The 26,714-nt window shown below is 33.2% G+C and overlaps 2 protein-coding genes across 6 annotated transcripts in view; both read left to right on the top strand.

Annotated features, from left to right (window-relative positions):
- The first annotated feature begins 309 nt into the window (after window positions 1–309).
- LOC106179354 (uncharacterized) lies at window positions 310–3,965 on the top strand. Of its 2 annotated transcripts, none has more exons than XM_013562960.2 (3): window positions 310–368; window positions 970–1,732; window positions 3,030–3,965. In XM_013562960.2, exons 2-3 carry the CDS (start codon window positions 1,001–1,003, stop codon window positions 3,156–3,158), a joined length of 861 nt encoding a protein of 286 aa, XP_013418414.2. In that variant the 5' UTR covers window positions 310–368; window positions 970–1,000; the 3' UTR covers window positions 3,159–3,965. The 2 variants fall into 2 exon arrangements, with proteins under 2 accessions (XP_013418414.2, XP_086864362.1); XM_087008236.1 differs by lacking the exon at window positions 310–368 and adding an exon at window positions 377–527.
- A 4,209-nt stretch (window positions 3,966–8,174) lies between these two features.
- Window positions 8,175–26,714, top strand: part of LOC106179368 (sodium/calcium exchanger 3) — a 30,139-nt gene continuing 11,599 nt past the window's right edge. The window contains exons 1-10 of one of the 4 annotated variants that reach the window (XM_013562978.2): window positions 8,175–8,578; window positions 9,925–10,679; window positions 17,604–17,704; window positions 17,855–17,896; window positions 18,102–18,200; window positions 18,372–18,392; window positions 23,739–23,884; window positions 24,121–24,220; window positions 24,680–24,707; window positions 26,342–26,398. In XM_013562978.2, coding sequence (XP_013418432.1) covers window positions 9,939–10,679; window positions 17,604–17,704; window positions 17,855–17,896; window positions 18,102–18,200; window positions 18,372–18,392; window positions 23,739–23,884; window positions 24,121–24,220; window positions 24,680–24,707; window positions 26,342–26,398 — 1,335 coding nt within the window. In that variant the 5' untranslated portion in view covers window positions 8,175–8,578; window positions 9,925–9,938. The remainder of the gene's footprint in view (window positions 8,579–9,924; window positions 10,680–17,603; window positions 17,705–17,854; window positions 17,897–18,101; window positions 18,201–18,371; window positions 18,393–23,738; window positions 23,885–24,120; window positions 24,221–24,679; window positions 24,708–26,341; window positions 26,399–26,714) is intronic. The other 3 variants (XM_087008170.1, XM_087008165.1, XM_087008174.1) reach the window with 3 other exon arrangements.

Here is a 26,714-nt window from a genome sequence, read left to right as displayed (position 1 = left end):
TCTTATGTATACCTGAAGCATTAGTGGAATCTCTACCATTTTTTAAAATACTGATTAAAAATATGTATTACCAGTCCATGCACTATTGCGTACAACATTTGGAACAAAGTTCGTCTGTGAAGGACTTTGGCACCAAACAAAATGACAAATGGTATATTCCAAATATATAAAGGTCATTGCTTTAAATTTATTGATTTAAATTAAGTTCGGTGCTAACTGGTTTTTCATGTTAATATATTCAAATAAATACTGACACTGAAAGCAAACGTTCACCTAAGTGTTCTACGCCGCGTAGCTTCTCTTGAGTCCTAATTGCTCTTCAACAAAAGGAGTACGTAACCTGCTACAATGTAGTCAACACAGAGAGTGTAAGTTACATCAAAACGATTTATTCATCAACGTACCCCGTATTGACTTTGTTAATCAACTCATCTTTTGGGGATATTAGAGTATCAAATCCTTTTAATGTATACTGACTTTATTGTTTACTGACTTTTCATAGAGCTGTAATTTTCAACTTTACAGAGGTAGTGTACAACTGCAAGACTCAGAGCATCAAACTGTTATTTAATTTTATAATTTATATATATATTTTTATGCTGCATAACTATTACTTAATACCTTCCTTTTTCGTACTGAACGTAGTGCAGTTTAATTACCCGTTTATTATGTAAGTTAGACACGCAGTATAACTTAAAAAAAGGCAGTTTTGTGTGACGGCAGCATTTCTAAGAATAATTTATGTGAAAGATATGCCATTTCTCTTTTATGTACTTCGACATTATTAGAAACCCGTGGGATCAAATTGGGAAAAAATAAATGTGCACTGTGTGCAGCTTCATTTCGAAAGAGGTACATTGTATCAGAAGTGTATTACCCGAGAGAACAATTGATCTGTTAATTTTCAGTTCATCTTGAGATCAAAGAATAACAAGAATGCTCAGTAACTGTTAATTATCTTCTCTGCAGATACTTAAGTTGCCCATGGGCGCCAGACCATATGGATTTGATACAGCTTGAAAACAGTATCAGGGAAGCTGAAGTGAAAAAGGAACAAGTGATAAATCTCAGTCATAGAGGCTTAACTATTTTGCCAAGTAGCATACAGACACTGAAACATGTAACTAGATTGCTGCTAAATGATAACAAACTTATTATGCCCCCACAAGAACTTATAGAACTGGAACTCTTACAAGAGCTTATTTTAGATCACAACCAATTGACTGTATTGCCCTCTGGAATTGGAAGGTTAAAACAGCTGACTTATATTAGTATAAGCCACAACCCTCTCAGTTTTCTTCCTGGAGAAATTGGGGATTTAAAAAATCTTCGGCAGCTGTGGGCTGTCAAATGTGGTCTAATTGCATTGCCAAAGGATATTGGTTTATTAACAAAATTAGAGAAACTGAGTCTTCGAAGTAACAATATTAGTGACCTGCCAGATGAGTTTCACCACCTTCAGTCATTACAGTGGTTGAGCTTGCAAGAAAATCAATTCTGCACTTTGCCAAGTAATTTTGGTAAAATCCCAAGGCTGTTATACCTGAATTTGGACAGTAATCAATTTGACTGTGTCCCCATATGTTTGACTGAGATTCAGAACTTATCCACTGTTTGCTTGAGAAATAATCAAATAAGGGAGCTTCCTGATGAGACTCTAGTTGGACTTGCAAAGTTAACTAAACTTGATTTAAGGGATAATCCTTTGGTGGAGAGGCCTATTCACTGGAAGGTAACCTGATTTTTTTTTTGTTTGTTTGTTTTTTCATATAGACAGTTTTGCACTAAGTGCTTATTGCTGCAAATACATGGCCTTGTGAACATTATTTTACACAGAAAAAGACTTAATTTTGTAAGAATACTGATGTAAGGAACAATTGCAAGTAGAGTAATAGTTTAAATAATCATTTGTTATACCATTTGGCTACATTTAATATTATGTCATTAAACAAAGTGGTACTTGTAACTAAACAACTGCAGTTAACAATTCCTAAATATACATAAAGCATATATGATTGTTTGATAATCATAGACTTCTCTGCAGTTGAAAAAAACTTTGCAATTAATGCCACAACCTTGAAGAAGACTTTAAAGTACTAGTACGTAAGCATTTGAAAGGTATTGAACCTGTTCTGATCTGCAATGTGTCACATAAGTCCATAAGGTCTAGCCTAAAAATACATTTAGAAATGAGCATGCTGTTCCATTTTTGCAAGTTTAAAATATTTGGAGTGTTATAAACCCCAAATGTCCAAAAATAATTACTTTTGGGTTCATTAACTTCATATTCTTTGCCATTTTGCTCTGATTTGAACACTTAGACTGAACCAATTTTCCTATCAATATGGTGAGTTGGCCAGCCAATAGGAGCAGTCAAATTTACGCATCCTCTCTTGTGACATTGACCATTACTATCATAAACAACTGCAAAGGAAAGCAGGGAGATCAAGCACTAATGAATACTGCTCAGCAGACAACACAATCCATTTACAAAGGTCAAGTTCAAATTAGCCTTATTCATGACAGTATAGGCCTTCCAATTGGTTAAAAAGTATAAATTGTTCGGAAGAACAGAGTTATGTCTTTTTACTGACATGATAAAAAATTGGCACATTTAGTGTGGTTAAAGATCTCCAAAATTTATAGTTTTAAACTTTTTAAAATAAAATCTATAAACATAAATTACAGTCGCAGTTATGGAAATGGTTTGAAACAATATTTGGGGGGCACCTTACAGACTACATTTTGCAATGTTGTGTGCAAATCATCAAAAGAGTTTCAATTTTTTCTACATTTGTACACATCATTTGCTATCTATGTTATCTTAACATGGACATGCAGAATAAACAACTTTGGTCAAATGAAATTTTAACTGTTTGACTTGATCTTGTTCAAAGTTTCACAAAATAGAGATCCAAATTGACATGTCTGCATGTTAAGGGATCATTTTGACTCGTGTGTGTTTGCTTTGATATCTTAAATGTGTTATGGAGCCCCACACCAAATATCATGCTCATATATCTTTACAGGGTCTTGACTACATATTACTTGGTTCAGCAAGCTTAAATGACAGCAGCACCAGTGAAGCACTCCCTGAGGAAAAGGTTAATGGATTAGATGACAGTACTAGTGAGGCAGAAGAGGATGTTGATGGATGACTAAAAGCATACTGTATAAAATTTGAAGCCAAAGGAAGTTAAAAGAAACACTAAATGTGTTTCTCCAGACATAATACAGCATGTACAATAAAGATGCTTAATGTAGCTTTATGTGGGGGAGTTTGGGGGTTTGTGAGAATTCATTTTTTTAGAATGATGTGTTAAATTATGCATTGTATTAAAATGAATGCATTTCATGACAAAGAAGTAGATGTTAACTTTTTGCCAGAAATATCTATGATAAAATTCTTAGAAGAGGGTGGCAATTTTCCATTTTATTTTTTCTTTAGACCAGTCATTTTGTGAAAGTGAACATTCCTAGGAATCTCTCTGTAAATGGTTACATTGGTCTTTTGACTAGTGAAAAAAGAGCATTTGTCTTCTCTGCACTGTGTTTTAAAATAAGTGATATAAAAATTACTTGTGATAATTTTGTGTAGTGCATGATAGTGAACTGAGTGGGATTTGCATTGTATTTTTTCAAGTTAACATTGGTTCCCGAAAATGTCATTTGATATTATGAATGTTTTTTTACAGACAGCAAAACATTAAGTATTCATCCAAGATATTTTAACTTCCCTCATGCGATGTCACTCAGTAACAAGCTTGTGTTTTGACAAAATTTGTCTTCAGGGGTAGTTGACACAGTAATGCTAGTGATGTAAAGTTAAAGTTAGCTTTAACTGCTATGTACAAGGGACAAGACAAAAATGCTTCATACTGCAAGTAAAAATGCATTTTTTTTTTCAAAAAATTAATGTAGAAATATATATATTTATATTAAAGAAATACAAATATGCAAATTGCTGCATTGATTAAGATTATCACTTCTCTATACGGTTGATGTCCCAGATTGTCACTTCTCTATATGCTCTTTATAGCCATTTCACTTGCGCACTAGTTGTAAAGGTTGGCTTCTAAAAAACAGTGATGCCCAGGCTGAATATCTGATAATGCGCATGAAATATTTGGAAAGGGGGTAATTAAATTCTTCATCAGGAAAATTACTGTAATGGTACAACCATCTGGAAATGTGTCATTGGATGTTTTCCATTTGAAAACCTTTTTATCTCTTCTACATTGCTAAAAAAAATGAAATGGTTAAGGGGGGGGGGGGGTAAAATGATTACTTTATTTCAAATGTTAACTTTCATCCACTTACCATTTTCATCATCCTAAAATGGAATTTTTTTAGCAGGGGAGTTTTTTTTTTCTTTCTTGTTTTTCAAAAGATTTAACATACCTTTGAGATATAAGCACAGACTGTCAAAAAAGAAATAAAGGAAAGATCTTATGACTTAATGCAATGGACTTGCAAATAATCATAATGACTGCAAAAATCCCAGCATATTACTTATTTAGGTTTTAACTGATCACTTCTAGTGTAGCTATCTGGAGATATAAAAAGTTGGGCCCCGGAGTAGGAGCCAACTATAGCTAGACAATCACTCCGAGAGCCCAGACCTCCGCCAAGACTGCATAATTGACATTATTATTATTGTTATTATTATTATTAACCACTGTCAAAGTATAATCAATTCCAAGTTAGTCCATTTCTGACCTATACTAAAACAAAATTCCGTCCATTATTTATTAAGTTAGGCTATTACCTGACAATCTAACAAAGGCAAAAACATTACCTCCTTAGTGGAGGTAACAACAACTGTAACTGGTTTACCAAAATGACTAGTAGGGGCCTGCTGGAGATGTCTGCACTCTGGTTTAGTCAAAACGAATGTTATTACTAGAAAAGCACTCAGAGAGCGCAGACCCTGCCAAGACAGCAAAGTCTCCATCCACTGCCGTTTCACCCCGAAATTTTCATTCTTTCATGATTTAGTTTTTTTATTTTTGATTATTGATTGATTGATTATTGATCCGAATCACCACCAAAAACTAATCATCTGTTACTTGGCCCACTACTGACAGTTCCTGATAATTTCATCAAAATCGGTCCATAACTTAGTTTTTTATTTTTGATTGATTATTGATTGATTATTTATCTGGATCACCAAAAACTAAACATCTGTTCCTTGGCCCACTTCTGACAGTTCCTGAAAATTTCCTCAAAGTGGGTCAATAACTTAGATTAATTATTTTTGATTATTGATTGATTATTGATCCAGATCACCACCAAAAACTAATCACTTCTAAGTTAACCCATTTCTGACCTACCCTGAAAATTCAATCGAAATTCATCCATAACTTTTTGAGTTATGTTGATGACAGACAGACAGACAAACAAACAGGTGAAAACATAAACTTGGCGGAGGTAATAACTGTAGGGACCATTCCAGACCCTATCGTAATAACTTTGGATCGATCTATCTCCGAGGGATTCTGGCTAAATTGCAATCAACTTAAGCAGCTTAGGTGTCTGCCACGCCTACTGAAGCTGCTAGGGGATAATTAATTATCGTTTAGCAGCTTTAGTAGGTGTGCCAGACATCTAAGCCGCTTAAGCTGAAAGCAATTTAGCGAGAAACCACTCGGGGATGGATCGATTCTGTTAGCTCGATCTAGGTATGGGATCCCACTCACAGTGATGGACCGGCTTTGTGCAGCTTAAATGTTACGATTGAGGCATTATGTATTTTAATTAGAATAAGCCAAAATGTCAGGTTTTATTGAGAAGATCATAACAGTCATTACTTATGAAAAAATAAGCAACAGAGCAAATACAACTACACAACGTGCTAAACTATAAACGTCAACCGTGGGTCAAGTTCGCGAGGTGGTATTGCGAGCGCGATTGCGGCTATCCTGGCGTCCATATACATGTATCGGGTTAATAAAACGAGATAATGACAAGAATTCATTTTTCATGATTGTGAATTCGAACCCATGCTTGTTGGTCGTTTGATTCAGCTTACGCTTATTTAACCCTACTAACCTGGGTTTTTCGTCCCCATAAGGCATCATCACAATCTTGTCAAACCACAGCCCTGATTGTTAAACAATAAGCTAATGCCATCGGAGTGCATTCACGAGTGTTCTATGAATTTAAGAAGGTCGGTTCTTTTTGCTTTTCGGGGGGTTTGCTGTTTTTGGTCACATGATGAACGATAGATTAACAGACTTGTGCTCTGTTTCGATTCTGAATAGAACTCGTATAAGCCGGTTAAAAAGTATGATTGGTATGGGGAAAATGACGCTTTTTATCAATATGGTTCTAATAGGATTTCTGTATAATTCACGTCACTTGATCCTTAATTTGGTTTTGTTATTTTTCGTGCTATGTTTTTCAAAATGTATTTGATACATGTTAAAATATTTTTATGGATTTTTGTCACGGAGATAACTAACTCCGCATTTATTACTATGGGGAAACGGATTTCTCGTAATTGCCATGGATCAATACAATCCAGTTCAATGGCAGACCCACCGTCTGTACCGGTCAGACCAGACAGACACATCACCTGCGTATGTTGCCGTGTACTTTCCTAATTTTTTTCCGTGTTTATATTTTATTTTCTGGGCCAAAATGATTCGACCCTCTTAAAGTCAATATGAAAAAAATGTTAACATTTTTTCCACTGCGGCAGAATTTATTTTGAATATTTTAAAAAAAGTTGTGGTTTTAACCAAAATTAAAATATACTGTGTTATCCCTTAGGTGCCGTTGTTCCGACATCGTTATCTGATTAAAAAAGTCCGAGCGTGAAACATTTAATCAACACAGAATGATCTTACAAAGGTAAAGAATGACTGCAGAAAAAAATATCGATCCATCAATATTCTGAAAATGTTATATGTGTTCACGTTTAAAGGCTACACGTGTGAAAGGACAATTGGCAATGTGCACGCCAATTTTCAACTATTTTTGTCTAATATAATATCTTGTAGCCTACGTGGAGTTAAGGGCTTTCGGGCTTTCCCTTTTTACAGACGCTTATGAAAACCTTTTATCATTTTGCAAGGATAACTGCATTTTGGAAATGTCCAGTTCAAAAAAGGCCATTGTCGTTTTTTGCGTATCTTTGAGGGCATGGTTATGTCTGTTGAAAACCCAAGTTCAATCCATAAGATAATGGTGAACAAAATTTGGTCTGTAAAGATTATGTCAAAAATGTGCCTAGACGAGGAATGGAAATTTACAAAGCTGTGCTTATTATGAAAATCCAAAATTTTATCACCATACAAATTTTACTTAAGATCATAAACTTATTTTGAAAAAACTACTTTTTTTCTGCATACATGATAGGATCGGTAAACATCTTATTTCTAATTTCGAAAATAAGGAGACCTTAAGTCCTTCTCACTTTTTCTCAGAATGTCCGTTGCTGTGTCGGGCATTGTTTAAGTTTATATTTTCTTTTTACTAATTGTTCATTGTTTATTTTTTGGGCAGCCTAGTTACATGTACCTGGTTTGCTAACCCTGTGCCATAACACGTGATTTTATTATGAAATGGCCCGTAAGGCGTGAAAACATTTACGTTGACAAGAGGAACGGTTGCAGCACCAACCGTTTCGGTCTTTTTGATAACTTCATCACATTTTTAGGATTTTTTTGTTTTGTTTTGTTTCGTTTTTGCGTATTTGAATGAGAGGTAACCATGTTCATAAAACAAGATTGTTAACATCGCAGTTTCTGACCGGCAGGGGCCTACTTGTACATGTAGCTGTTTTAAGTAATAGAAAGATGATTCAGAAAGTATGTTCATGCTTTGGGAGGGTTGATTAGGCTGCCCGACTACCACTGTAAAGTTTATTGGTCTTTTGGGCGATTTCTTGTATCATTTTTTCGTCTCTTTCATATCATCCCAAGATGAATACTACTATTAAAACAAAACTCAGTTCCCCGCCCGATTTCCTAAAATTTACAATTCCTCGAGGCAAGCAAGTGCCAGTTTTGCAATGACGTCACTTCACTGTGTGCGCTATGGTGACTGTTTCGAGGGGGCCTACTACTAAGGCTTTGTTTGATCAATATTATGGCTTTATATACAGAGTCTATGGGTTGGAGTTGCCAGGTATGTTGTATAGTTAATACAGCAGGCGCTATTCACGTTCTGTTGATCTGTATTTGTTCAAGTTCGTATGAGACATTGATCGACAGAGAATAAACCAAGCGTAAATCGAGGCTTGTGTGCATGGTCAATGTTCTGCCTTACATTTTGGCACCGAGTCCCGTTGGTTAGCGGTGTTACGGGAAGATTTCATAAGTTGATAGTTGTTCATGCAGTCCCTTTTTTAGCTGAATAATCATCTCCGTTTTTGAAAAAAAAAAGTTATTTGTAGGAAAAACTCGGGGATACGAGATGACAGGCGGGTGAAAGTAAGAACAATAATTGGGCTTTGCGACCAAGACATAGGACATTTTGAGCCAACCAACCAGACATTACGCACTTGTGGTTTGAGCATAGCCACAAATAGGACACCTGTTGTCCAACATTTTTTTGGATTTGACTTGAATAGGTAAGTTTAACTAGAGTCAGGCTGTTGTCATATGTTGTTTTGCTTTGGTAAATTAGTTTTGTTAAGGATGAAGATCAGTTTTGTTTATATTTTTTTCTATTTTAATGCAGTTTATGCTGTCTTCATTTTCAAACTTCTGTTCTTCTATACCTGTTTCTTTTTCTCATCATAAGACAACAAAATATATTATATCTGTTGACTTCAAAAATCATTCACAGTCAGGGGCCTTTTGATAAAGGTGTTTGTTTGTCATTAACTTAATCTTATGGAGAACATTGTAAACAGATTTGTTCTTCAAACCCCATTAGATTTAAATTACCTATATGTAACTACTTATCAGCGAAATGTTTACCTGATTTACCCTTTTTTGGCTGCTACAGATGTAATAATTTCTGTCGCTTTTCAAATTTCCATCAATGATGAAAGTTAAATTTTATGCAAAGAACTCCAGTGTACCATGCACCACAGCATATAAGTGAGATAAAATAATTTTATGCAGGAGGAGTGATGAATATTTAATTCAAAGCATACATTTCCCATTGTAATGCCTTTCCTTATAGTCATGGGAACATACTATCAATTGTATTGATTGCTTTTTTGAAAACTTCATTTGATGCTCTAGTCGCAGAAAAGAAATGGATCCTTAATTACCTAGTTCCATATGTGAAAATTACATTGTAACTGCCTGTGTTTTTTTTGTCTGAATATAATTGAAGTCTTCAGCTTTCATTTCATTCATATGACCACCAGATGGTTATTTAATAATATTTATAATTATTATCTTTACTAAGAATTACAAAATCTTACAGTTAAAAGTATATGTATTTAAGTTCTGATATTTTTTATAATTGAACATAGAGAAATTATAATTGTTAATTAAAATGTATTATTGACTGACAACCATATGAAACAGAGTATTAGATGACAAAGTGACTTTTATAAATCTCCAAACTTGACCTTTATGTGTTCCATTGCCATCTGTTTGAATGTTAATGTTAATGGTAAAAAATTCTCTTTCAATGCCTGAGATCTGAAATCAATACATCCATTAATTTGACAAGCAACAGCACTTTGAGTAACTTTAATTGTCAATGGGGATTGATGTAATTATTGACTACCAATTGAACTGGTTCTTACACTAAATTTGTAGAGAAGAATTAGTCAGTCAGAAATCTGATTTATGTGTATACTGCTTCAATATGTTTTAAAAAGAATTGAAAATTAAAATGATTTTGGTGGATTACCTTTTACAGAATTTTTTCTTTTTATTTTCCAAATAAAATTGGCTTTGGTAGCATATCTTTTACAGATTGGTTTTCCAATAAACTCTGTTTTTGTGTTTTTAGAAAAGAAGACAATCATGGCGGTTGCAAAGACATTCCACTATACCAACTTCACTAATGGTTGGATCATTGAAACAACGGATAATGGTACTGCACCATGTGAAAGCTTTATTCTCCTACCAGCAGAGAACTTATGGAACTTATATCTACGCGGTATCTTGTACATAGTAGCAATGCTTTACTTGTTTATAGGTGTTGCCATTGCTAGTGATATTTTTATGGGTTCTATAGAAGTTATCACAAGTAAAAAGAAGACTGTTATAAAGTGGGATGAAGAAAAGCAGGAAAAAATAGAAAGGAAGATCCTTATCTGGAATGAAACTGTTGCCAATTTGACTTTGATGGCTCTTGGAAGCAGTGCCCCAGAAATTCTCCTGGCAATTGTTGAGGGCATTAGAAAATTATCACCAACCCAATCAATTGAAGATAGCTTAGGTGTTTTTACAATCATTGGAAGTGCTGCATTTAATTTACTTATGATTACTTCAATATGTATCATTAGCGTACCATACCCTCAAGTAAAAAAGGTGCGGGAAGTTGGTGTGTTCATACAGACATCTATTTGGTCTATATTTGCTTATGTGTGGATGCTTGTAGTTGTCAACTGGAACACGAAAGGCATCATTGACATTTGGGAGGCTGTTGTAACATTGTTATTTTTTCCTCTAATGGTGCTCTTGGCGTACTGTCAAGATAATGGCTGGTGGTGCAAGAAGAAGGCACAAGTCAGTGGTGGTGATGGAGGAGGAAGCGTCCCGGTGAGTATGAATAACAGAGATTAGCTATTTTCATATTATCATGAAAATAAGGATGAAACCCATAAATCAGTGTTAGAAAATCATTGTTAATATATGATAAGTGAATGGCAGTAGTATATTTTAGTTAAATATATGTCATACGTCAGCAGCACAAGGTGCTTAAGATACATTTAACTCAAGATCTCAGGGTGCTAGATGTGCCCTGGTTCATTTGCGGACACAAAGAGAAAGATGTCATGATTAGTACAATATACTTGTACGTGCACATCTTCATTTGATGAAACATCTTTCCAGTGCAATTTACTATTGATTACTGTATGTGCTTATCATATCAGAAGGACAAGTGCTCTTTCTGGAGATAATGAAGATGGGCTATGCTGCCTCATTTACACAGCCCTGAATGAAGTAACTACTATTGTTATGCGTATTAAATAAAGACTGCACAGTCTCTGCTGGGAAATTTATTGAATGTGTATTATGCCTTACCATTTTGTAGGATGTGCCAGGGAGATTAATTATGCATATTGCACAGTTTGGGTAGAATGATCAACATCTTATTTATAATGATATTCTTCTCTCTTTGCTTTATTTCAAATTTATGTGGTACTTGAGTTTTATTAATACTAGTAGGTGTCACAGTTTAGTTGATTTGTTCAATGATAGAGGCAACCAGTAGGAGTTGAAAATAGTTTCTTGATGTTAGAGTTTGTGAAATTCAAACTGGTTAAGTGATGCATTCTTAAAATGTTGTAGACTGCTATGGCAAAGTTTAAAAGGTAAAAAGATTACTCTTTATTAATGCCTTAAATCCCAAACCATTATGTAAATGTTCTCTTCTAGACATGTTGCTGGTGACTTAGGTCAGGAAATCTTAGTATCCTGATTAAGCTAATCTTCCAATAATCCAGACATCTTTAAAGGTTTGGTTGTTTCATACAATTTTAGAAATTATTTTTGATATAATTTTACTGAAATTATGTAATGTCATAGTGCTAAACTCTGATAAAGGGCAGTAGTTAAAATGTAATATGTTTATTAAAAAACATATTACTTGACTGATAAGTAGCTTAAATCAAAGATGTTGATTGATAGTTTTTATATCAAGATAAAACCCAGTTTACCAGAAAATTATAATATGTTTTTTCCAATGGAATAGCTGGGAGTTGGGACCAGATGCATATGTCTGGAGGAAAGCTTAGTATTAGTCTCCCACTAGAGCATACTAATTAGATAGCACAAGCATTGGCTGATTTTCTAAAGCAGCTATAAAAGTGATATTGTTTCACCAGTAGTATGTAGTCTCATTTTAAAAGTGCCAATTTCTTTGAAGAGAAAAAATGAATCTGTACATTTTTTATGTTTATTAGATATTTTCATTCAAGTGTGTTATAGCCATAATTCTCTTTTCTTCATTTTTTTAAAGAAAAGTTGATTTCATTCTTAAGCCAAAGGGGAAAGTTTTGTAGCTTGATGGCAAGGTCTGATATATTTGTGGTCAGTACATGTAGGTATGGCCATGCAGTCAGAGGGTCAGTCAGATGGGTTTGTGGTCATTGTTGTATTTGTCGTCCATGACAACATCAGTACATAAGTCATATTCCAGGGTAGAAAGAACCAATAGGCATTTAACCCCCCAAATGAATTTGGCATGACCCCTACAGCAGTGGGACATATCTACTTTCACGTTTGCAGAACTGAAAATGAAAAGATAACATGGAAATTGCTTTGGCCTTGGTTGCTGATTCTTTACATCTTTTGTCAAAGTTTGTGGAGGTTTTTCAAGATAACAATACATATTTGTTAGCTGAGTTGATGTTAAATGCTGCACGGCAGTAGCAAAAGTTAAAATGAATTGTAGTGTCATAAGATCCTGCATTTATTGCATTTACCATAACTGTTTTGCTTCAGTTGAGTTGTGTAAGGTCCCCCTGTGTAAACAACAGGTGAAAAGCCCTGGGTGGGTGAAGCAAAAATCAGTCAATAGAGAACCTTAGCAGAGGTATTATGAATTATGGCCAGATAGAAGTGAAATAACAGAAATCGCAGAGTATCAACACAAGTGCCTTTGACTCTAAAACAACAGAAAAATACTTCCAGTATTAGGTTGTAATCACCTGCCTTGTAAATGATTACGAAGGCCACTGTGAGGTAACTGCTGGGCTCTATGGTTACTGTGTTTTTATTATCCCAACACCTTAAGTTACTTCTGGAATAAGTCAACTAACACCTTTTAGAACAAAAATGAAAGCCAGAATTATATCAGAATCAAAGAGAAGTGGGGAGAAGTAATTGCAAATTGCAATTTATATATATATATATATATATATATATATATATATATATATATATATATATATATCCTTACAAAACACAGCTTGTGTTAGATTCATGCCTTCATAAACTTGTTCACTTTTCTTTTTTTTAATATGATATGTGAGAATTGAGGACTGAAGATGAAAATATGATAAAACATATGAATTTAAACATTAATTGATACATTGAGATCCGGAGATCTTTTTAATCATGGAAATAGAATATGAGAAACCTGAACCATTTTAAAAATGAAAGAGAACAAAATTAGATAAATGAAAAATAACATATATCATTCATATAAAAAAAAAACTTAATTTTTTTGTAAAGTGCCATTTTGTACGGAATTAGTTGTCAAATTTTGTCATATAACAAATAGTTGCCCTGAAAATTTTGATTTGCATAGAATGATATTTTTTTGTTCTGAGCATATTATTTGATTGGAATTAAAAGGACACAAAGTTAATTGACTTGAACTTGAAATAGGTATACTTTGACAAGCAATACACATTTGAACTTCAAAAATGTTAAAAATTAGGTGGTTCCAGAAAAAATTATACTAGCATTAGTATTTCATATTCAATGTTATTTGAATTACAAATGTGGCAAAATGTGATTATACATTGCCTCTAAATTTAATAAAAAAAAAAAAAAAAAAAGAAAACATTTTTGTTGTGTCCAAAGATTCAAGCATAGTAAACAGACATTTTTGTGCAAATATGTCTTATTTCTAGTTTATCATGTTAAACCTGTTGTTCTGTTGTCCATATGAAATAAATCTTCTAGCTGTCATGTCCTATATCATTTCAATCTGAGCAGTATTTTATGCTCTGTAGTCACTAAATAAATGAGTATTCCTAATTAAATCAGAAGCTCAGAAGATGATGTGACTTATGTTGAGAGTGCAGACACCTGATAATTAGATAACACCTGGATCAAATCAGCAAGTCTGGCCAAACTAACAAGATAATTGCTCCATGGTACATCTAGAAGAGAAGAAGAAATCAATGTGTCTCATTTCAAATTGCATAAATGCTTGGTTCTAAGATGTAATTTTATTAATTATTTGCACATAATTGGATTCTTAATCATGTAGCAGCATTATTGTTTAGGTAACCATTTTTGATGTTACCTTTTTGCATATTTTTTAAACATGAAAAAGAGCTTTATAAAAGTTTTTAATACATTATGAAATACCTATTATGAGTGCTAGTTGACAGCCATTTTTAATCTAAAATGATGCAGTTATTTCAGCATATAAAAATTAATTCTCTTTTCCATTCAAAGAATACTACATTTGTCTACTAAAAGGATATTACATATTATAGAAGGTATACTGCCCAACAAATTCCAGTGATTACGCTAGCTGGTTTTGGAACACATTTCATGGCCTTGTTGAATTAAGCTATATTTGTCAGCAAATATTCAAGAAAAGAACCATTTGGATTCGCCGTAGGCTATGTGTCAATTGATGTTTGTGGGGGCAACAATAACGTCAAGAGCTTTTGTTATATCCTCTTAATTATATAGATTTAAACTGGTCACCTGTTTGGTCTTGACAGGCTGTTGTGGTTGCTAGATGGGATTTTTTTTGCCATACTTAAAAGCATCAGTGTTTATTGGATTTTCATTTGGAGTATAGCTACTGAGAGCTGCATCTGAACACGTTTTAATTAAAAATTTGTGATTGCAATGAGGTTTATTTTTAAAAGAAAGTTTCAAGTATCCAAAAGCAAAATAAAACATCCTTAAAATATGTAAAAACTATCATTTCTAACATAAAGAATGTTAAAAGCAGAACAACAGTGTTTTATAGCTACCTGTTCACTCGCATTGTGTATGCATGTTTTCATCTATAACAATGCATACTCAGATTGGATTGTGAATATTAGGACATTCATTCTCAGTAGACAAATGGAATATTTCCGTGCAAAATAGAAAGTGCCAATAAATGCATGGTCTGAGTCAACATGTAGGCGAAAGGCTCCTGCTATTTGTTGTATAGACAAGTTGGTCTGAAAGCAAACAGGTGCATTAATTTGTGATCAAATAAAGATGATTTAAAGATACTTAAAGTTTAGTACCTGTGCACCAATTACACCACATGTTCATGTATGTGCGCCTTAAGTTTCAGAGCTTTGGTGACTCTCATCTGTCATGTATATGATCTGTGATATTGCTTAGCTAAGCACTGGTTAAAGAAGAGATTAATTTTCAATAGATTTTGAAACTCAAGGTTCTACAAAATGGCAATATAACATTTATATAAGTCTGGTTATATGTTTCTTGATTTAACACTCTACAAGATACACGCAGGGAGGTTTAATAAATTATTAGGCAGACCAATTGCCAAAGGATTATTGGACTGTAGAAACTATAACTGGAGCATATTCACTAAAGACCACATGCACCTTTTTCTGTAACAATTTTTATTGCATTTAATTGGAACGTTTTCTATTTTGACAAGAATTCTCCTAGTTATTGATTTAATTATATATGCAGATCTTTTATGTGCTGATGCTATGGGAGTTGACATTTGCATTTGGAATTCTTAATAAGTAAACATGCTTGTCATTAATAGCATGTAGTTTAATTAATGTCTGGTCTGTTTCTGTCAGTAAAGTTTTTTTTTTTTTTCATATTCATGTTATCAAGATGTATCGCCAATTATTGCAATGTATGTTCATAACTTATTAATTTTTTTTTAACTACAAAAAGTACAGTTACTGTTGGTACAAATATGTTATATATTATTCTTGTTATATGTATTTACCAGCATAAAGTGAAGGTTTGTAAAGAAAAAAGCACATTTAATATTGTTACTCCAAAATCTCCCCCTTACTCCAAAGTAGAGACACATGTTTTTGTTTCTCAGCGAAGTGCCAATCACAAGAAGTTTCTCTTATAATTTTGTTTGTTCAAGAATTAAATTACATTCACTTTGAGGTGTGTGGTGATGCTGCTCACCTTTTAACTGGGATATTTACTGAATGGGGATTTCATGTGTGACAGAGCCGATCAACTTGCAAAGTAAATAGTGATAGTGAGAGTGGATAGATTGTGGTGGTGATACCCCTCTAATAACATAATGGCACTTCAGTGAGAAAGCTTTTAGGAAAATCTGAATATCGACAAAGATTCTTGTGAACCACATATTTTAAAGGATGAGAGCTTGGGACAATTGAAATTAAAAATGTTATTTATTTTGATTAATATCTTTAGTTTTTTCTGTGTTTCATAACATGCAGAGCATCTGAAAGTCGTTGAAGACATTTTATATATCTAAGAAGTCAGTATACATAATTACAGTTGGGGTATTTTGATATTTTGTAAGTTATTAATTTTTCTTGGTAAATCGACGTCTTTGTTAAAAAAAAAGATCATTGCTCGTATTTTTCTAAACACAGGTACAGTTATGTAAAATTATAAATTTTAATGTTAAAATACATTATTACATTGGTCCACATAGATTTTTACAGGTACCTGTACGTGTATTATTTTTTTCAAATTCAGATACTGTGGGAATCACTCAAAGGATTGTCATGTTACAAAATGGATTAAAAAGTGTTAAACAGTGTTTACAGATATTCAAATGATTGCAGGAAAGCTTATACTTTAAATTTTATTATTTTCTGTGCTTCAAAATCAGTGTCAGTCTTAATCTGTCACTCATATAAAAATTATTGTTTATTGACTTTTTTATTGAAATGTTTTTTGGCTGAAATGTGCAGGGTCCAATGTTTTAGAAATAACACTGGTGCCAATGATTCAAATATATTCTGTGATTCTATCTACAAGATATGAATTAATAATCATTACTGAATGACAGTAGAAGTGGTCTGCTGAAATGCATACTCTGATTTAAGTTTAATATGTCAAGCCAGTTAGATTAAAGCATGTAGTGTGCTGTTATGATTCTAGGCGAATGTCACTTCATCTGCCATAAAAGCCACAACTGCAGGCCGTGGCATTTTCAAATCTAATAAACCAGAATAGCATTTCAATAAACAGTGTTTGCATATGGTGCAAGACTTTGTTTAGATGAATAATGAAGGCAAGAAAGCAGAATAATTTGCCAATGAATGAGCAAAATACAATTCATGTTAAAGGTTTTGGTGGTTTTGCATTCACCCATCCAGCTATGTAAATGAAAATGCAGTGAGTTTTGAAATTTCTGACTTAAATACTGGCAAAGCAAGTGCATGAGATATATTATGGGCTTCTTGCACTGCTATGTCAGGTGTAATTAATAAGGACTGTTTTCTTACACCTCTTACAAAGATAGCCACATATAATGTTTGTTTAGTAATATACAGGGACCCAGAATCCTGGAATAATGGAAATGCTTCAAATAACACATAAAACATTTAAACCCCCATCTGAGCTTTTTTTTAAAGCTATGAAAGTTAAGTTTTGTTTCTGAAAGACCTTTAGATAAAAAAGTGAACCTCATGTTTTTATTTTAATTCAGGGTTCAGAATTCAAAGAGAATTGGATTGTGAATGATGTAAAATGTTTTTTTAGAGTTACAACAGTTTGTATGCTTAACCTTGGTAATAACGGAACTTTAACATGATGATAAACAACTTAATATTTCTCTTTTTATTGTTTCAGAATATCAGGATATTAGACAGTCACCATCATCGGGCATCCATTATGCACCATCCTGCCAGAGAACTCCAGCAACTAGAACATGAAAAAGCAATGAGACAAAGGTAGATCAATATTACCTTGGAGTGATTTTACTTGATTATATACTGAGTAATTTGATAAAGTTTCCACACTGTGGACATGAGGTTTTTAAAATTTATGCATTTTTAATACTTTTGTATAGAATAATTAACTTGTTTTTTATCATATTCTAGCCACCATAATATGAAGTCAATAACTGAATCCAGACCATCTTTGTAAGTATGAAATATGTCAAATTTAAAAACTCAACGGACTTTATTCATAGCTATATATATCTTGCTAAAAACTTGTAAAGCAATTATTATAATGATATAATAAAGATTATTTGGTGGTAAAATTAAAGAAAAAAAGGATGAAAGGTATAAGTTGCAAGTACACATAACATCCATTCCTTATACATACATGATTTTTTTTTCTCAGATGTAATACTCAAGATGGAGAAGTGCTTTTTTCGCGACCCACCACTGCAGCCAGAAGATTCCAAACTGCAGAAGCAGAAAAACATGTAACAAGAGCCAGGTTTGTACAATGCTAAATTGAAGCTGCCAAGGAACAGCTTTATCTTTAGTAATCATTTAATGATAAAAGCACTATTTATTTGATGATATCGAATAATCCATCTGGTTATTCAGAAATGCCAGATTCAGTTATTGACTATTATCACTTAGGAACTATATGTTTTTACTTTAGATCAGCCAAGTTGCACTCAAGGTAACCTAAAGCAATCTCCTGCTTTGCTTGGTTCAGCAGAGGACAAGATGTTGCATGCAGGATAATGTTTTGTCTCTGCAGCATGTCTTATCAAATACAGTGTTCTTCAACAGTTTACCATAATTATATCAGACATTTTCAACTTGAAAACACTTTATTCTAACAGGAGTGATTTTATTAATGTCACTTTTTCATGGAAGCATACATTACAATGACCAAATTTTCATTCTGAACATGTACTTTACACAATATTATGCACTGTATTGATAAAACGCCAGCTTTTGTTTGTTACCCATGTCTTTTGCAGCCATTGAGTGTAGTTCATGAATAACCGATAAACTAATTAAGTTTTATGAAATACATTTTTATTATCTTATATCTGTAACTTCAGTAATGGAGTCTGGCCAGTTTTAACCATAGAATGAATATTAAACATTGTAGATAATAGCAATACATGTATGATACTTATGAAAAGAAAAGACAAAAAAAAAATTAATTAATCTTGAAATAATTGGAATAAAAAGACAAAAAATAAATAAATCTTGAAATAATTGCTGCCCCAAAATTAAAGATTTGTACACTGATATATGATAATTGCTGTTGAAATTCTGTCATTATGACTCCCTTAAAGTTTATAACAAACAACAATACTATTATGATGACAAACCTTAATTACCCTGGAAGTGTTGCATCCTTGATCAAATTTTTGTGTTACAAACCCCAGTTCCATTCTTAAGACAAATAATAATAATGTAAGACATGTCTTCAGAGTGTGAAAAGTGTTATCCCCACCCCTGCTGCTTCAAAAATTGCAACTCATTTCTTTGCAGTACTATTAATAAATTAGTTGTGTAGATTTTTGTGATGAAGTGTGAGATATTGTGTGTTGGTTAACTTGTTTTTGACGAAATGTTGGACACCCTCAGTAGCACCCTGTTTTTCAGAGAGGCATGCAGATAGAAGAGAGTTGTATTTCCAGTTTCTTCTGAAACTCAGGGTGCTTAACAGTAGATCCATCAAACCCTTTTCTTCCATATACCATTCCATCCCAAGAGACCTCAGCATAGATACCTGCACTGATAGATTACCTTGCCTTTGTATAACAAATTTAAAGTTGGCCCCACACACCAATGACTCATGTTTGAAAATGGTTTGATGTAAGAAATTGTGTTAATTTTTCTAAGCCTCCCCTCCCCTCCAAAAAAAAAAAAAAAAAAAAAAAAAAAAAAAAAGAGGGGTCTCTCAGTATCATATTTTTAGAGAAAAACTAACAGTATGTAACAATATGGCTGAGGATATGTCAGTGCAGCAATCTATCATCATCAACCCACTTGCATGTCTTCCCTGTTACTGTCATTCCCCTCTGCCTTTTTTTCACCCAGGTACGTGTGACATCTTCCTGAACATACCATACTAATTACATAATATAAATAAGAGAAGAACAACTGTAGGCTTTCTCCAGTTTTTTATATATCTGATTTTTTAAAAGTCAAATATGAATTCTTTATGACAGTACGGCTATATATTTGCTTGTAGTGGTGTAGGGCTGCTTTCATACCTTGAATGCTTGCATGGTTTCCATGTACCCGGTACCTTAAATGCTGGTATTGGTACATTTTATGGTACACAAGTATTTTGGCATGGGACACAACAAAACTATTGTGAGTGCCTGTGTTGAAAATTCTATATATTTATGAAGTGGTGTCTAAAATCTCAAAATCATAGGTATATTGCTGTTGTTTATCTGGAATGGATTTATTGTGCATGTATTGTTGCCATGCAGCTAAAATGTTGTCAGCAGCATGGCTTGAGAAGTCCCATATGTGTCCAATGAGGCAGGGTGTTGACATAGGCATTTATGAAGTGTGTGTGTGTGTGTGTTCACTACATACACTTAAATCCAAGTCAGTGAACAGTAATTTAAGTGGTTGTCAATTCTTGGGATGGAATTATGCATTGCACCAGTAACTCTGTTGTATACAGAAACTTGGTCCATGTACACATTCATTTTATAACTGTACTGTTCATCTTACGACGAACAGCAAAGCTTTATTCCAATATGCAATGTAAAGCATACTCTAACATACATGAACAATGTTTTTTGTTGTTTTATATCAGATTCAGTGCTGTCACATCTAAATTAGCTCTCTACATTATACATGTACATATACTTGTATATGTGAACTGCATATTCCTTTGAATATGTAGTAGATATTTTTTAACTTACATGCATTTTCAATTTTGTAACAGTGGTAGCATGGGATCCTAACAGGATGAGAATAACCTCTCATCAACTACCAGTAGTACCTTGTTAACCTTTAAAAGATTATTTCCCTGCCTGCTTTGATGGTTACTGTCTTGATTGTTTGTTTAACTGTAAATATATTGCACAAATCAATGGACTGTTTTTGTTCAATAGAATACACACAGATAAAGAATAGCTGTTGTAGTGTTGCTATGCAGTGTTATAGTGTATTAGAAAATTTTTGAATACTCAGTTCTGATGGAATGGGAAATTTTATGTAGAAGGAAGTGCAATGTCTGCATGCCTTGGCACCTTTGTTGGATATTTTAGAACAATTCAAATAACCAGTTAAGCAGCCCCAGTTAGATTTAGTACCAAGAAGTTTATTTTAAAAAATTATTATTTTAAAATGCTTTTGATGTATAAAATTTAACAGTGCATGCATAGCTTGTTTGAATGTAGATTTTGAAAACACATTTTGTTTTTTACATTAAGTGAGAGAATGAAAGTGATAATTTCTAGTATTTCAGATATTCTATTTAATTCCTAAACATATTTTATTACACAGTAATTTTTTTATTATTAGAAAACTAAATCATTCTCTTTTTATACATGTGTAATGCATACTTCTACCTCTAGACCGTACATCTGAAGGGTAGATTATTGTATTAAATCTAATATTTATCATATTTTGTTTTCACTATTTTCTTTTCTGTGCATTTGGCATGATATCACGGCTGCAGGTTCAGGTGAACATTGTTGTTATGATTTTGTTGCATACATTTAAAATTAATGTTTCTGTGCAAAAAGACAGTGAATAGCACAGACAGGAATAGAATTGTACATATAAAAAGATATAATGAATTGGAACTTGTCTGTTTGATATGCAATTTCAAAAAGTAAAATGTAAAATATTATACCCCTGTGATCTGTGAGAGGACATGTGAAAGAGAACCAGTGAAAAGAGAACAGCTAGGAGACTTCAACTTCTACTAAAAGATTTTGGGTATTTGTTAAGACCCATATGGAAATATTTTTCATAAAATCTGTAGCTACATATAAATATAAAAACCAAGACAGAACACTGGTCATGTCTGGATATATTGCTTGATATTTATTTGGCATATACACGAGAAATTTGAATTGGGATCTTTGTAAAATAAATTGCCATTGAAGCACAGTTGTGTAACCACATGATGAAAGGTACCATTACTATGACATTCATTTTCTTTGAGGCAAATAACTCCCTTTCTTATTTGCCGGTTATAGTTTTGAATAGGGATATTGGCAGCAGTCATGTCTTTGATAAGTGGTTTTGATGTAACACCATTTCAGCCTCTCTGTGTGTCTTCATCTGGGTTTGATTGCACATGGGCCTTGTTGCTCCCAGTTGTTATTTACCTTTGGCCATGGTGAATAATTGATGTACCTGGTCCCATAATTGAATGGAGTTTCTCCAAGGTGGAAGACATAGTAACCGTATTGATAGGTTCCTGTGCATCTGTACTGCCATTATGTTGCTAGTTTAGCAAACTTTGCCTTTATTTGAGTCATTTACATGTTTATTTGTCAGCAGTTCTAAAATTTGAACATTTTCAGAGTTTTACTGAGTTTGACTTAAGATTGGTCCTTTGTACTTTTGTTGTCTGGAATATTGAGGATTACGCACATTTCATGTGAAAAAAAATCTGATTTTGTTAGTCTAGATATATCCATTATTTTTTCCTTTCTGAAAAAGGTTGTTTTTTTTTGAAAAGATATTTTAAAGGTTTAATTTTGAAGTCTTTATTTCTTGATCAATGATTTTATAAAATTTTTGTTAGTCGAAAATTCAAAAGGCAGTTGTATTATATGGTACCTTGAACCAAAGCCACTGTGTCCACAAAATATTGTCATAAAAAATAAGAACCACAAATGATGCATTGGGTTTATGATTTATATAAAAGACAAGGCTAAAAAACTCTTCCAAATGATGTGAAATATGTCACCTCTTTGCTCTCTCTTGATATCAAAACACCCGAAATTCTGTCATGTTTGTGTTAGGGTAATAGACATAGAAACCAGCATTCCCAGATCAATATAGAACACTTGACATTCATTGAAAGTTCTCACATTGCTCTACAAAATTTCAATATTGTGCTATGTGCAACATTTTGATAGTAGATTGATATTATATCAATTACTGAAAGGAAACCTTTCAGCTTTATAAGTTGGCCAGGGAAAGGGTTAAAACCACAGGCAGAGAATTCCCAGGAGATATCCTCATATCTTACCGAAAGACAACTTGTGTAAGATAATTGATTCCTACATTCGCTGTCAGTGTCTCTGTCTCTCACCAGTCTATCAAAGTGAGCATTGAATTTATGTGCCAGTTCTTGCTTAATTTGGCAGATGGTGAATATTTTTTATTTTATATCACAGCTAGTGAAACAATTTGTCACTCATATTCAGTTTTTGAGTATGTGAAGGGAGCTGATATCTTGAAAAACTTTGCGCACATATTGGTTTTTGTTAAGGATGTCGGAAAAAAATATTGATTTCCATTTTTGAAGTTATAAAAGCTGCAAATTGTCAGTCTACATCCAATAAAATTAGTAATTGAAACTGTTCATGGCCCCAGTCTGTGATCCAAGAATGACCATGGCTGCGTCACATTTACCTTCATAATCCCCATCTTTATAACTATCTAGAAACATTATGTTGTGCTTGTATGATCAATAATGACCACCTTTTCGAGTGTAGACTTAATCTATTCTATGCATGTTACTAATTAAAAGTGATCCTAAAATACCAGGAGATTTAGTTATTTTGCATGCTCATAATGATATTGCAAGAAAAATGCACATGATGTTTTCCAACATGGGTGCACATGACACTACCTATCTTCAGAAATTACAATAGGCGAAAATTAGACACTTCTTTATGATGGACATTGATATAAAATGATATTTTCAGCTTTGAAAAAGGAAAAGATATGTTAACAACCATGGTACAAATTTATTTTAAAAAGAAAGAAGACAGGCCTTGGTTTCGGTAAGGTTTTGCTAAAATATAATTTTTAAGGGGTTCCATGCTTACGTTTTTTTTTTCTTTTTTTATAGATTCCGTCATGCAGCTGTCCGTGCTCTCCTTGGTCACCGCAGGAAGAACCACCACCATGACCACCACCACTCTGACTCCAAAGGGAACCTAGCAGACATTGTAGACAGGGTCCAGTCCATTCATAATCTGAAAACAACAATGCCAGGTAAATACATCTGATGCTTTGGCAAATGGAAAAAAAAACTGAAAAAGGAATGTGTATTGAATATGTATTGAATGTTACTAAAATGATCTGGTAGGTCTGTGTGCCTACCTTAAAACTTTCATAATTTTTAAATAAACCACAAATTCATTATTACACTTGTACAAGAACAAAGAGAACATGCATGTATATTGTACCAGTTTAATTTTGTTTTACAATGCTTTGTACCTCCATTACAGAAGACCTGGTTGGTAAATTTACGTTTGCTGCCCACAGCTACTCAGTGCTGGAGAGTGCTGGTATCTTAGAGATAGATGTTCTCTTTCATCGCAGAATGATGTAAGCCATTGTAACACTATAAACTGAAACTCTATTTTTCTTATGTTCTTCTCAATGTAATATCATATTCAGATATAAATGGAAGAATATATTTTAATTCTGTAGTTTTTTGTATTTTTTATACCACTGCTGGTTTATCAAGTTGAAAACTCTCCATGTCTTGCTGATGATATGGTCAAATGATCAAAATGAAAAAAAAAATCAGTTGTTGCATGGTTTGCCGTTTGTTCCTAGTGTTTGGACCAAGAAAAAATAATTTAAGAAAATGTGAATTGTTTCAGCAACTGCCATAAGCTTTAGTCTCATTAAAGTTAGGTAACAGGAAATAGTGTTAATGCTACATAATGCATCAGGAATTAAAGAGAATTTTCAATTTATCTGGTATTAGTTGGCAAAGTTATTCTGCTTTTTACCAATATTCAAGATTTGTTCCAAGCATATTTTTTTCTATATTTTCAGGTCAAAAACCAAGAGGGCTATAGTTGCTGTAAGTATACAAATTAGCCACAGGCTTGTCCATTACTGAGGTAGTCTTCCATATTGTATGCATCATTAACACCAAACTAGTATATGCCTAATAGTATTGTATGTTTGGCATAAGGTACATGTACAATACTTAAGGTGCCAGAATGTTTACTTTAGTGGAAGTGAATTTGCAACCAGCGGGCCTGGAGTATCACAGGGTTGGGACATCAAAGCATTGGATATAAAGATTTCTGAAAAAATTTCTTCAGCATGCTGTAACCTACACTGTAATGTGAATGTGTGCATTGCATATACCCATTCATTAATCATACTGTTATTCACTGTTGCATAAATATTGACTTTCAATCTACACTTACAGTGCCACAATTGATTGTCATTGTATGGAGAAATCATTATTTTAAATGTAACAGTTATTTCTGTATTGCAAGTTCACAAAGGTGAATGCATGGTTACCATGTAAGGACACTTAGTGACTAACATGTATGTCGCAAAATTTGAGCTTTTATTTGACTTTTTTAAAGGTGCTTATATCCAAAAGCTCAAAATCATCCATTTTTTGCCTTTTGCAAAGAATTTTGTATTGAATAACATTACATTGTACTAGTACTGTTTATTTCTAACAAATGCTGATCAGAGGAAACCTCGGATAATTAATATGTTCAGTTTGAATGGCCCATTGAAACGACGCAATGCTTTAGCTCCTATTGCATCTGATAAGGTACCTTTACTTTTTCTCACATTAAGAATGAATCATGGACTTATTACTCCTGCATGGTACTTTTCATAGGCACTTAAAGACTTTCACATTGCTTGATTTGATAATTCTCACTGATTGCCACTTTGCCATCTTAATTTTTGTATTGGTAGCATCATCACAAACGGCAAATTTTATACCTAAAAAATTATTACAGTTCCTTTAAGTATATCTGATAGTCCAGATATTGAAAAATACTTTTAAAAGGATAAAGGTGTAAATTCATAAAATTGTAAAATAATACAAAATCAATCATATACATGAGCAGTGTACAATTATTAGTACATTATACACTGTATTGCATGGAGAATTCACGTTTAAACAATTAATATGTGCACCAAACAGACTAGTTTAGGAAAGTCACTTCACTTGGGCATCTTACTTACATACTAGTATGTAGAAATAAAAATTAGATTCCTCACCCAAATATATCACCCAGATGATTAAATGTGTGCAGGGTGGATAGTGATTAACTGTATTTCAGTAATTCCTCTCAAGGAACTTGGAGTTCATTAGAGTACATTTATTTTTGCTAGTTATGTTAATTATTAATTCAGAAGCAAAACTCATATATATTAATGTATGTACTCTTTCTGGAATTGTTCGACCCAAACTAATGAAGAACATTAGTCTTTAAAATTGGCATGATATGCTTAGTGCTTTAAGTTTTCATTTTTTTTTAATCTAAAGTCTGTTGCACTTATAACAATGCCCACAAACCTTTTTTTGCGTATTAATTGAAATATGCATGTTCTGCAAACTGAAAGAGAAAATACAGAAAACTAACATCTATAACTACAGTCAGCAATGCATGCCTGTGCATTTTATGGTATGTTGCACAAAACTCTAGCTTTCTCTTATGTTGTGATATTTTATTGTAGCATTCAGCACAGTGGAGCTCTAACCAGTTTAGTGATAATGACATGGGCATTGTGGAGGTATAAAACTGTTGTGCACAGCTTGCCATTTATCCCTGAATGTTGTGCATTCACTGTTGCTTATGTATGTGTAATCTGATAATTCATGGCACAGCCACCTGCCCATACTCATGTACCATTTGTCTCCTTGTGTATATGTATATATATATGTACATCCTGATTTAAGTTAAATTGTGAGTTTCTCTTTTCAAGATTTTCATAACACAAAGTTAACATTTCCAAAACTGACTGTGAAAAATTGCAATTACTTCAGAGTTTTCTTAACATTATGGATTCTGCATTTTTTCTTTTGAACGTGTGACGAAAAGTTTGAAAT

Source organism: Lingula anatina, chromosome 1 (assembly GCF_051362555.1).
Source record: "Lingula anatina isolate TDL-2025a chromosome 1, LinAna3.0, whole genome shotgun sequence".
In the NCBI taxonomy this organism is placed as follows: Eukaryota; Metazoa; Brachiopoda; class Lingulata; order Lingulida; family Lingulidae; genus Lingula; species Lingula anatina.
The sequence above is the reverse complement of the archived record's forward strand: the minus strand, read 5'-3'. Positions and strand labels throughout refer to the sequence as shown.